At 39.1% G+C, this 12,829-nt stretch overlaps 1 protein-coding gene across 4 annotated transcripts in view; it reads left to right on the forward strand.

The window, feature by feature from the left end:
• Positions 1-12,829, forward strand: part of NEO1 (neogenin 1) — a gene marked incomplete at both ends in the record, with an annotated part of 236,626 nt that overhangs the window by 200,713 nt on the left and 23,084 nt on the right. For 3 of the 4 annotated variants that reach the window (XM_079699465.1, XM_079699467.1, XM_079699468.1), the window contains 6 exons: positions 3,736-3,831; positions 6,364-6,587; positions 6,668-6,806; positions 8,682-8,789; positions 10,819-11,013; positions 11,693-11,725. In XM_079699465.1, coding sequence (XP_079555591.1) covers positions 3,736-3,831; positions 6,364-6,587; positions 6,668-6,806; positions 8,682-8,789; positions 10,819-11,013; positions 11,693-11,725 — 795 coding nt within the window. The remainder of the gene's footprint in view (positions 1-3,735; positions 3,832-6,363; positions 6,588-6,667; positions 6,807-8,681; positions 8,790-10,818; positions 11,014-11,692; positions 11,726-12,829) is intronic. The other variant, XM_079699466.1, reaches the window with a different exon arrangement.

Below are 12,829 nucleotides of genomic sequence, written 5' to 3' on the forward strand. Positions count from 1 at the left end.
CAGAGAAATGCAAATAAAGCCACGATGCAATATCACTACACAAGCTCTAGAATTGCTAAAATTTAATAGACTGATAATACCAGATATCAGCAAGGATGCAGAACTGGAACTCACGGTTGCTGGTGGGAATATCAGATGGTACAACCACTTTAGAAAACAGTTTGGAGGTTTCTTAAAACGTTGACCATACAACCCAACATTCCCACTCATAGATAGTTAACCAAGAGAAATAAAGACACATATCTACACATAGACTTCTACACAGATGTTCATAATATATTTATTTATAATAATCTAAAGGGGGTAAACAAGTAAATGGTAAATTATACTATATCCATACAGTAGAATACTACTCAGGAATTCAAAGAAATAGGCTATGGATACATGCAACAAAACAAATCTCACAAACATTATGCTGAGCAAAAGAAGCCAAACACAAGAGAATACATACTGTGTTATTATATTTTTATGAAATTACAGAAGGGACAGCACTTATTTATAGTGACACAGCAAGATGAGTGGTCGCCTGGAAATTGGGGTGGTGGAAATTTACTGCAAGGGGCATAAGGGAATTATTTGGAGTGTTGGAAATATTCTCTATCTTGACTGTGGTCACGATTACACAGGTGTATATATTTGTCAAAATTAAAAGTGTACATTTAAATGGGTACATTTTAGTTCATACTAATTATGCCTCAAAGTTGAATTACAAAGCCAAAATTTTGAGATATAGTTAATATTTTATAATAGAAAATGAATTGACTTGGGTAGATATAATTACTTTTCCAAATTGGATTATATCATTATTGAGATCTTTCTTTGAAAGACTTGCCTTTTAATTCAGAATCTTCCCTGACCAACTTTTTTGTTCACATCATTTCTTTGTAAATACCTTTCCTAAGGACAATTTTAGGTGTCCAACAAATTACTTACCTTCATCTTTTCTGGTAGAAAATAAGCAGCAATCTAATGCTTTATTCAAAAACAGAGTAGCCTTTCTCTTTTTCCTTTCAAGAAGAAACAGCACAGTTAACCTAGGAAGTGTTCCCCACACGAACAGTCTTATAAGGCAATTGTAGGAGAGCAAAAGAATAAGATAGGATAAAAATATCTCTGTGGTGACCCACTCCTACAGTTTCCTTTATGAAACTACTGAAATGAAAATCCTCTGCAGTGCAGGCAGTACATGGTCTTTGACTTTCAGGTGCTTTCAGTCTAATCGGAGAAGAAATGTAAAACACAGGAAACAATGAGATGAGTTGAAGTGAAGTATGTTCAGAGAAGGAAAAGGTGGTTCGGCACAGTAGCAGAGCAGTCAGGGAAGAAGCTTGACCTGTACTTGAAAGACTGAGTCAGAACAGTGGTTGAAAAGAAGAGATGAGAAGGAGCACTGTATGTGCTGAAAACAGTAAACGGATTTTATTAGTTAAGAGAGTGTACATTGAGAAGTAGCAAAAAATTAATTTTGCATAAAGTAAAATAAGCTTGCTACATTTATCATCACAGATAGAGCTAAGATGCATATAATATTGAACAAAAGTCAGCAGTTGAGAAATACTTTTAGGAATTCATTTATTCACATAAGAGCTCTCTCCTGAGCTTCAGATCCATATATAAACATCTGCTTGATGGGTAATTGCACTGGGATATGTCCCATATTCTATCATAATTTAATCAAAATTAAAATTAGTATCGGGCTTCCCTGGTGGCGCAGTGGTTGAGAGTCCACCTGCCGATGCAGGGGACACGGGTTCGTGCCCCGGTCTGGGAAGATCCTACATGCCGCGGAGCGGCTGGGCCCGTGAGCCATGGCCGCTGAGCCTGCACGTCCGGAGCCTGTGCTCTGCAGCGGGAGAGGCCACAGCAGTGAGAGGCCCGCGTACGGCAAAAAAAAAAAAAAAAAAATTAGTATCTTCTCCTGCAAACTTTCAGTCAATCAGCAAATACCCCAGAGCCTGTGCTAGAGACAAAGAATCAAACAGATATGATCTCTATTATTAGAAATAATACAATTTCTAAATAATTGAAATTGTTTAGAGTGCTGAGGAAGAGAAATGAGGTGCCACAGGCTATGTAACTAGAGAGGCTAATCCAGTCTGGGAAGAGCCCTTTCAGATGAATAGGCATTGTCTAAGTAAAGAAGGGTGGCATGTGTCCCCAGCATAAGGGACAGCTGCACATGTTGCAGCTCAGTAGTAAGAGAGCACATAGTGCTCAGTGAACTGAGGGATGGCCAATAAAGATGGAGCCCAGGGAGCAAGGCAGAGTGGTGAGAGGCAAGTAGGTATAATCAACAAGGCTTGATCATTTGTGTAGGGGAGGAGGGAGAGGTCTTAATGACTCCCAGGTTTCTGACTTGAGCAGCAGGGTGCATAGTCATGCCACTTATGAACTCTAGGGAAAACTGGAGCAGCTGAAGGAGCAGAGAAAGAGAGAGAGATTTGAGACATCCAAGTGGAAATTCAGATAGACAGTTAAACATAGAGGTCTGGTGCTCAGAAGAAAAGTCAGGACTAGTTTGCACTTGATGGCACATACGTGCTAATCCAACCAAGGAAATAAATGAAAGCACATCGGGAGAGAGTGAAGGGTAGGAATAGAAGGGGGCCTAGAATCAAGTCTGGAAAATGTGTATCGTAGTTGCTCTGCCTCTGTCCCCAGTCTCGGTGAATGACATCACCTTCCACCATGTTGCCCATATCAGCACCCTTTCCTGCCAGTCAAGTACTAAGTCTCGTTGATTCCATTTGTTGTCAATTCTTTCTCACATTGGAAGACCAGGTGCTTTTATATATTGCTCACTGGTATCTACAGGATGGGCCACCAAGCAGCTTTTAAAGTAATGCAAGCCACTTGAGGTGTGGCCACTTTGGAAATCTACCCAACTTTGCCAGAAGTGAGTGTTATGGGTCAGCTTCTCCCCCTGCAACACTTCAGTGGAGCCCAAGTCTTCATTTCTGAAGCTAGACTTTTGAAGTACCCATACTAAACCTTGCCTGGATCAGGAATGTGATAAAGTAGACTCTTCCTGATTTGCCTTAGCCAGTAGGAGAATGAATACTATTCCAACTATTTAATACCTCTCTTTTTCACTAAGTCTGACTAGCAGCATTTTATATGATCACCTGGAAGAGTGTTTCTTTCAGTCTTACATTTCCTGCAGCATCACCTCCTAGCTGGTTGAAATTCTGGGCCATGTCTTTTCCAACCAAGAAGTCTGCATGAAGGCTGGATTAAGTTGGCATTCCTGGATTTGGAGGCACCCCAGAGAGTTAAGGATCTTCAGCAGTTACTGAGTTAACAGTTTGTCTCCTACTTGTCTAGCTTGGCTGTTCCAGTTGCTGTCCTCCTGAGAAGGAAAGGGGTTTGTTTAATTCCAAGCTCCACCTATGGGCTTCCAGCACATGAAAATCTTATTTATTCATTTTAATCCAAGCTCTTCACTATACAATAACATCACTAAACCATTGATTAGTTGAAGCCAAGAGAGGATTCAGGAACAGTCAACCTGACTCCTGGGACTGATTCCAGGAAGTTTATCCCAGCCAGTTTTTCTGTATACTCTGTATGCTGCCATCTCCATACCACCCCACCCCCAGAATAATCCCACATAAAAAATTTAAAAATCTTTCCTGGCTTTTTTTGCAATTAAGATTATGCATCATCACCCGTGAATTTTTTTAAATTCTGTAGTGAGAATTTTTTTAAGTGTTTCCACTTGTTTCTTTCCTTCAGATCCCAGCTCTCACTATGTGATTACCCTGAAAGCGTTTAACAATGTGGGTGAAGGTATCCCCCTCTATGAGAGTGCTGTGACCAGACCTCACACAGGTAAGGTACCCTGTCCATCTCTGGTCTTCAGCATTTTTTCCAGCAGCTTAAGTAGAATGTTGGCATGAGGCTTGACTTGCCCCATAGGTATCAGTGAAAGGAAAAGTATATGGCAATTTAGGGTACAGGCTTCAAATAGGAAGATAAATGGGCTTTAAACATGGAAAGTTCTATGAATCCCTGTTTTGCTTTTTAGAAAATGTTAACAGTCCTGTCATGTAAACAAATCTATGTAAATGTGTAACAGATGTTTTTAATATGTTGGGATCTAGAAAGCATAGTCGTGAGAGAATTAAAAACGATTTTTCATCTTTTGGCCATGTGAGTTATAACTAAAATGAGAAAAAAAATGAAAGGATCTCCATATCTCTGAGGAAATATATAGGTTACTGATGGAATAAATGTATATGATTGATGAATCAAACATTTTTTTTATTAGTCTCCTGAGTTAGTTGGGAAGGTATTTTTCTATGTGCTTTTTATACCCTTTATTTATAGAAAGTATGAAGTCATATGTACTATCCATTTGATCAACTGTACATTTATTACAAAAGAGACCAAATATTTATTATTTTTCTTTGTAATTTAATCTATTTAAAATATCTTTAAAAGAATAATGTAAAATTTCTGTAGATTATGTAAAATGTGATTTAGATTTGAATGAGAAAGTTCATTGAAGTGAATATATTAGAATTGCAAAGTTTTCTAAAGGGTACTGAAAACCAAAGAATTTATCACTTTCAGAAATGCTCTTTTCTATTTGATTCTCAAAATTGTGAATCTGTATTGCCCGCTATGTATTCTGGATACTTTGCTTAATAGTATGGATTTGGCATTATTCGTTTTAAAAAGATAATCTCTGTCCTCTTTTTTTATGCTTTTACTTAAAAACACCAGCACCATTGCTACATATTTGATAATTCTGTCCTGTCTTCTGCTCCTGTGTGCTTACAGTTTATAAGTTCTCTTAAAAATAGCTTTGGTATTTCAGAAAGGAAAAAAAGTAAGATGAAAAAGAATATTTAAGCCATTTGCTACTTTCTTAAATCAGTCTATAATAAAAAAAAATTCGGAATTATTTTCTTTTATGTGACTTAAAAATATAACATGGCTAGAAATATACAAGGGGAAATGTTCATAAGTCATGTAACCTAGTTATCTTTTCCAAGAGTTGTTCCAATTAAGAAAAAAGTTCTCAAAGAAGTCTTGGTGATGTTTGCACCTGAAGGTGCATTTTCTGTAACTAACTGGTATGTGTCCTGATCTTTGAACAAAGCCCTTGATTATAACGTATGCTGTTCCTGTGTTATTTTTAGTCTTCATTGTGTAGGAAATACACAAATGGAGACTATTTCTTCAGCTTGGCAATTATTCATAAACAAGGCCCATGCCATTTCAGATTTTAGGTTATAGAAAAGACTAGTCACCGTAACTATGTGGGAAACCCACTTTAAAACCTTCACTTAAAATAAATCAGTGTGTATACACTTAGAAAACTGGCCAAGAGTTGGGAAAGCCCAGATGGATGCTGCTGTATTGCCGTGGGCTCACGGTGCCTTTGTGCTCATTCTGGCCTTTGTTTTGACAATGATGCTTAGAGAATGTGTCTGTTGCATATGGTGCAGGACAGCACATGAGTATAGACTTTCCTTTCTATCAAATAAGTGCTCTGATTTCTAAAGTTCATAAAGGCTGTGTCACTTAGACCCTTAATAACTATGGCATTTCCCATAACTGATTGGGATTCATCAGTGGGTTGTTCTAAGTCTACTGGAGAAAGTGTGGAAGTATTCCTGCGTGGCGTCAGCTTACCTTTCCTCTACGAAGAGTAATGCCCTTGAGTTCCCTTTGCTTTATTTGCATGTGAGCCATATTGCTGCACTTCTTTTAGACCCAGGACATCAGCAGATCTGAACTGGACCCTGCATGGGTATCAGATACATCCAATACCAAGGCCAGGCTAAGTTGCTGTTGGCTGATATTCAGGACTCATGTTTTAGAGTAGGGACCCCTACATGTCCAGTGATACCCATTGATAAGCCATGTCCCAAAAATTCAACCATAGTCACTGAAATATTAAAACAGGTCATGAGCTTTGTGTTATTTGTTTAGAAAGAATACCCTTGATATTAAAAGCAGTTTTCATCTTTTAATGATCCTTTTTGGACAGGAGGTAGAATTTTCAAGTAATTTAAAGGAAATTTTTTAGGAAAAAGGAAATTCAAGTTTGAATACATTAATATAATCACTGGATTACCAAATTTTATATACCTATTCAATATACATACAGAATACAGGAGAAGAAAATAGTTAATTACTGTTTCTCTAGATGCTTTCCTGCAATTTTTTCCTGAAAGAACACAAGTGGAAATATTCTTTTAAATGAATGGTGGTTATCTGTTAACTCCGGATTCTCTTTCTCTTTCTCCATTTCTCACCTTTCATTCCATTATATTACCCTGCATTTCCCTTTTCTTTTATTTTTGTTTATGTTAAAATGGCACTTCCATTTTTTAATTACTTTTTACCCAGACACTTCTGAAGTTGATTTATTTGTTATTAATGCTCCATACACTCCAGTGCCAGATCCTACTCCCATGATGCCACCAGTGGGAGTTCAGGCTTCCATTCTGAGTCATGACACCATAAGGATTACATGGGCAGACAACTCACTGCCCAAACACCAGAAGATTACAGACTCCCGATACTACACAGTCCGATGGAAAACCAACATCCCAGCAAACACCAAGTATAAGGTACTGGCACATTTGTTCTGGTTGAAAACCTAATTCTTGATATTTTCTGACTCTGAAGCTCTTGATTCATATATTTCCAGAATGCTAATGCAACGACTTTGAGTTATTTGGTGACTGGTTTAAAACCAAATACACTCTATGAATTCTCTGTGATGGTGACCAAAGGTCGAAGATCAAGCACATGGAGTATGACAGCACATGGGACCACTTTTGAATTAGGTATGTGTTGTCAGAACTTTGTTACATGGCATTTCTTCTCTTTGCAAGATGTGAAAGCCAGTGAAAGTCCGTGCTAATGTTGTGCCATATCTCAAGTCATAAGACATCTCATCACCTGTTTTTACTACCCAAGGAAAGAATTGAGTGCATGAATTGACATATTTACAGAACACAGTGAGCAGCTACAGCTGGAGTTCAGTGTTTGCTTTTTCAGCTGATGAATTATGTTTTTTCATCGTTGTACAAGAACATTAGCAAATAGCAGGACAATATAATGCAAAGTGTACTAGATTTTAGGAGCCATGAGACTTGAGTTCAACTCCAAGGTCAACCATCTATTGACTGTGATCATAAGCAAGTCATCTAGCCTCTCTGAATCTGTTTCTTCCAACTATAAAAGAGAGGTGATCTCTGCCTTTCCTACATTATAGGGTAAAATAAAGTACCCTATAAACAAAGTACATGGTAAATTGTAAAGCACTGTGTAGATGTAAGGAATTACGGTTATTAACCTTGCCTTACTGGGAAATTGAGATAGAAAAGATGAAGTGGCCTGCCTTTCACCAATGCTGTGCTTGCTAGAGCCTCAGCCCTTTACCAGAGCCTCCCAAGCCTGCCCTAGGAGCTTTCTTGCAAACTGGTTAGTGTCTTATAAAATATCCCACTGGAGTACTCTTAGGGTTTTTCTCTGTAAGTAAACATGAAAGAAAAAAGACAGCTAAGTAAATCAAGGGGAAAGCAAGCCATCCAATTTTAAGATTTTGCTTGCTTTTTGCTCACTGGTAGACCTACCCTTCTGCCCCTTGTACTTCCCTAGCATGGGGAGGTGTGTAACCGTTGGGAAGCTCTGTCTATTTCACCCTCCTATTTCCTTCTCTCTTTTAAATGAATAATGAAAAAAATGGAGCTATAAAGTCTCCATAGACTGGGTTTGGCCCTAATGTCTTTTTATCTTCACAGTTGGTTGAATTTCCTGCAGAGAAAAGGGGATAGATTTGGAGAGAAAGAAATATAATGCACAAAAGCTTAAATAGACCTTGAGTTTGCTTTCTTTGCCAGTTTTAAGAATATCTTTGTGCTTTCATTCCAGCCCATTAGGTAATAAATGATACTCCATCAGGAGTTTGCATTTCACTGGGCTCGCTTCGTTTTATACTAGGAGAATTCCAGTATTTTAGGAAGAGAAGAGTAAATTTAAGGATATACTTACTTTGCTTATTTTCCAACTAGTACATTAAAAGTTTTCAGCCATAACATGGAAATACAGATGCACTGTCATTTTTATTTTTTTGTTTTCTCTGTTCCATAAACAGCTTTACATTTCAGAGCAATAACCTTCAATAGTTGACAGTATCTTTTCAGCGTAAATTTAACATAAAAAAAACCCCATGAATTTGTAAATCATTTATTCTTTGGGGGAATGGTGGTTTTCAAACACTCTATTTGGTTTAGAGAGCCAACTGTAGGTAGAGAGAAAGTTACTTTATACTTAAAACTATTCTAACAAAACAATCCAAATTGGGGGGAAAATGTCATCTTGGGCACATTATATAACATTTCTCATTTTCAGTCTCCTGATCTATCAAGCAGGGACTACAAATGCCTTTTGATTTCCCTAACCAGCAGGCATATCCCTGACCTCGCCATCTGGGTGCCTATTCTGTATCCTCATGGTGTGGTATTTCCTCTTTGGTACTTTGCATATTCTTCTTTCCATTGGAGCTATTTATAGATAGACAGTGAATTCTTTGAAGCCAGGAGGCTTTATCTTTTTTGCCTCTGCCCTTCATTGTGCCTTCTAAATGGAAAGGGTTGAGGAAAGGGTGAATTAAATTGAAATGGATGGGAGTTATTGAAAGTATTATTATTTTGTAGTTCCTACTTCTCCACCCAAGGATGTGACAGTTGTGAGTAAAGAGGGAAAACCTAGGACCATAATTGTAAATTGGCAGCCTCCCTCTGAAGCCAATGGCAAAATTACAGGTAAGAGGCCTAAGATGCCTTTGAGTGTGTGACTGTTCCCTGTTCCTGCCTGGCAGAAGCATTCCAGGAGAGTGCCTCCTTGTTAGGAGAAGTGGGGGTCTTAAAGCTGCCTTGGCCTTTTTTTTTTTTTTTTTTTTTTTTTGCTGTATGTGGGCCTCTCACTGTTGTGGCCTCTCCCATTGCGGAGCACAGGTTCCGGACGCGCAGGCTCAGCGGCCATGGCTCACGGGCCCAGCTGCTCCGCAGCATGTGGGATCTTCCCGGACCGGGGCATGAACCTGTGTCCCCTGCATCGGCAGGCGGACTCTCAACCACTGCCCCACCAGGGAAGCCCTGCCTTGGCCATTTTATGAGGTGTGAGTCATGATGGTCCTGGAAGGTGGAGCAAGGACATGCTGTTTAGTGACATAAAAATGATTCACTAGCTGGTTGTTCTGACCCATGTTGCAGGAAAGCCTGGAGGTCATGGGTTGCACTAGACAGCCTTTGGTTATAGTGGAACTTATGGACATATTTATTTTCCTCAGGAAAGCTGTTCTTCTCTATCTCTTGACTAGATGACCAGCTCTGAGATTAAAGACCCTGCCTAATTCTACAGGATAATACCCAATAAATATAAACTCAGTTCTTTTACCCAGAAGCCAAAAAAAGCCATTAGGCTTTTAGTTTCTTTTTTCACCCAGAGCTGCTACTTCAGCTTCCTGTGCTCTTACAACTAGAGTTAAAAGGCTGAGTTGGCTTAGGCCTTTGAAGGGACCTTGAATTTTTTCAGAGTAGAGGGCACTATGCCTTCCTTGGCCTTATCAGGGAGGAAAACCTGCCTCTGCTCCAGGTAGGCGTATGCCTCCTGAAGTTTCTTTGTATGAATAAGGCAGCCTAAGGAAACTGAAGGCCTTTCTTAGCATTGTCCTGCCTTGGCTTTCAATAGGAATCCCTTTCCATAAATCCCAAGTCTTTATGAAATTTTTAATTTAGGTTTTAGAATGTGCCTCTTCCATAAAGGAATTAAGCATGACTTGACATGGATTACATTTTGTTTTGTCTTTAAAACCAGTAATGATACAGTGCATTTTTGCACTGTGTAGGTCAGGTAGGCTTGTGGTTGTGGTTCTTCCTGCCTCAACCATGGAGATTGAGTGCCCTCTGGTGGATGCATCAGGTGACGTTTCACTGTGACTTCACCACCCCAAGTTTGGGAGAATTTAGCAGAGGTGGCTGCGCATCTCCTAGGAGTTTTTCTCCTGGGAAATCACATTGGTGAGAGTTAAAACAGCATTGTTGGGCTTCCCTGGTGGCGCAGTGGTTAAGAATCCACCTGCCAATGCAGGGGACACAGGTTCAAGCCCTGCTCCGGGAAGATCCCACATGCCGCAGAGCAACTAAGCCCGTGCTCCACAACTACTGAGCCTGTGCTCTAGAGCTGTGAGCCACAACTACTGAGCCTGCGTGCCACAATTACTGAAGCCCACGCGCCTAGAGCCCGTGCTCCGCAACAAGAGAAGCCACCACAATGAGAAGCCCACACACCACAACAAAGAGTAGCCTCTGCTTGCCACAAGTAGAGAAAGCCCACATGCAGCAATGAAGACCCAATGCAGCCAAAAATAAATAAATAAATAAATTAAGAAATATATATATATAGCAGTCAGGCCGTTACTAGTTACTAGTTTTCAAAACTGCATTGAGTTAATTGTAGACCCTTGAAGTATAGGATGTTGGAATGATGATTAGGTTATTTTCCTTATATAATTTCCTAGCTTATGAGAATATTTAACCCTATATTTTTATCTTTACTTTTATTACTTCAGCTGCAGATATAGATGGTAACTTACAGTCTGGCACTGTTGAAATTGTGGTTTTCTCTATATTATGTTTAGTGTAGCATTTAAAATGCATTTTACCATTGCTAATTTAATCTGTAACTAGTTCTCTATTTGTATATGCTGTAACATATATCTTTATTGACTTAACTGATTGCAAAAGAAAAAGCAGGAATAAGATTTCTTTTCCCATTAATTCCTTTGGATAGGTTACATCATATATTACAGTACGGACGTGAATGCAGAGATACACGACTGGGTTATTGAGCCTGTTGTGGGAAACAGGCTGACTCACCAGATACAAGAATTAACACTTGACACACCATACTACTTCAAAATCCAAGCTCGGAACTCAAAGGGCATGGGGCCCATGTCTGAAGCTGTCCAGTTCAGAACACCCAAAGGTAAAGCCTCCCAAACAAAGTGTTTCATTGTGTGTCTCTTGAGTGGGGCTATGCGTGCACATGTCACTGTAGCATGTAGAGACTGTGGATGATACAGGAAGTCCTGATGATGCGCTTATGAGCCACAGTGTGAGCATTTATCTCAAAATGATCCCACCCACTGACTACCAAATCAATGTTCCCTAGGTTACTGACCTAACCATATAATTTACAGGGCAACTCTTGACTTCGGGCTGTTTGAGGCAGATGAATCACAGTGATCTAAAAGTTCTTACCAGTCAGATCAGATGGGATTCTCTTGGTTCCCATACAGCGAAGTAGCATGTTTATTGTGATGGATGATTCTCTTTCAACACATGCAGGCTCTTAACCTGAAAGGCTTATTCATGGACCTTTGTAGAGAGAAAGAGACTAAAAGGGGCCCTTTAGAGAAAACTCTAGGTAAGAAAGTGAAGGTAAAATATTGAACCAAGTAAGCTTAGGAATAAAAGTCAGGGACTGAGTCTGGAAGTATGGAAACCATACATGGATTTCTTTTCTGTTAGTATGAAAAACAAGACTCAACGTGTTCGGAAGTTTGTGGGTTTTTATTTTTTCCTTTAAAAATTCTGCCTGTCCCATCTTCAAAGCTTGTGATCCTTGCTCTTGTTTTTTTCTTCCCCTGTGCTTGGCCTGTTAGCGGACTCCTCTGATAAAATGGCTAATGATCAAGGTAAATGAGTAGATGGCCTCTCTTTCCTTTCCTCTCTTTTGTGACCTATTATTAGCTTTTTGGGTTTTTTGGGGGGTTTTTTCCTGAAAATCAGTACCAGTACCATGTGTTAAAAATCAAGTATTTATTGGCCACAGTAGAGTTGAGTCCATGTTTGTGGCACTTGGAGTATCTGAAAAGCTGGGGAATCTATTGATACTTAGGAGCTAAATAGACTGGCAGGAAAAAAACTGAGTCAAACTTCTGCTGTAGGAGATTGGCCTTATATGTGGGCCAGATTATCATTTGCTCTGAGATACTGAAATTCTGTAACACAGATAGGGATTTGGGCCATGATGAGAACAAGCATACCAATTTGTCGTATTTGTAGCATCTAGAATTTTATTAACATCTCTAAGTGAAAAATTGAATCAAATTCAGTGAATACCCTATTTTCCTCCCCCCCCAACAGAAAATCTACAAGTGTACCCTACTGAATTGTATGATTATCTGTGACAAAATTAGTGGTCTCTATTCTCTTGTTGTAAGCTTAATTCAGAGCTGTTTTTCCATTTCTTCTCTTAAATATATCTGCTTATTTTAAAAGAGGATAGAGACAGTTTACAGTGGAAGTTTAGGAAGCTTGGGCCTCAGTGTCACCATTCTTGAAATTGTCAGTGTAGTCTCTTCACTGCAATTGCTATGGTGGAGAGGTAACTATACTTTGTGATTTTCATCTCTGGGAAGTCAGCTAAAGTTGGTATCTGTTTTCTATACTAAGAGCAGTAAAAGTAAATTTGATGGTTGCTTTTATTCTTTAGGAGTAGTTACTAGAAATACAGAGTCTTTGGATCTTGGTTAATGGCAAGGAAGATTCAAAATTTGAAGTTTCAAGTTTTAGTGCTTTAGAAATGTGTTTGCATTCAATGAGCCTTTTGTTGTATGTTAGAGAAACTGCAAACGTATCTCTGTGTCTGTGTGTGTGTGTCTGTGTGTAAGGCACCCTAATCATGGTAGAACCTTTGACTTAAGCCTGAGAATAGAAAAGTAACTAGACTGAATATGCACAGAATATAAATGTGCTCACTGTTCTTCCCTCACTTCACCCCATAAGCCAGGGTGCAA

This window comes from Hyperoodon ampullatus (genome assembly GCF_949752795.1).
Source record: "Hyperoodon ampullatus genome assembly, chromosome: 3".
Classification (NCBI taxonomy): Eukaryota; Metazoa; Chordata; class Mammalia; order Artiodactyla; family Ziphiidae; genus Hyperoodon; species Hyperoodon ampullatus.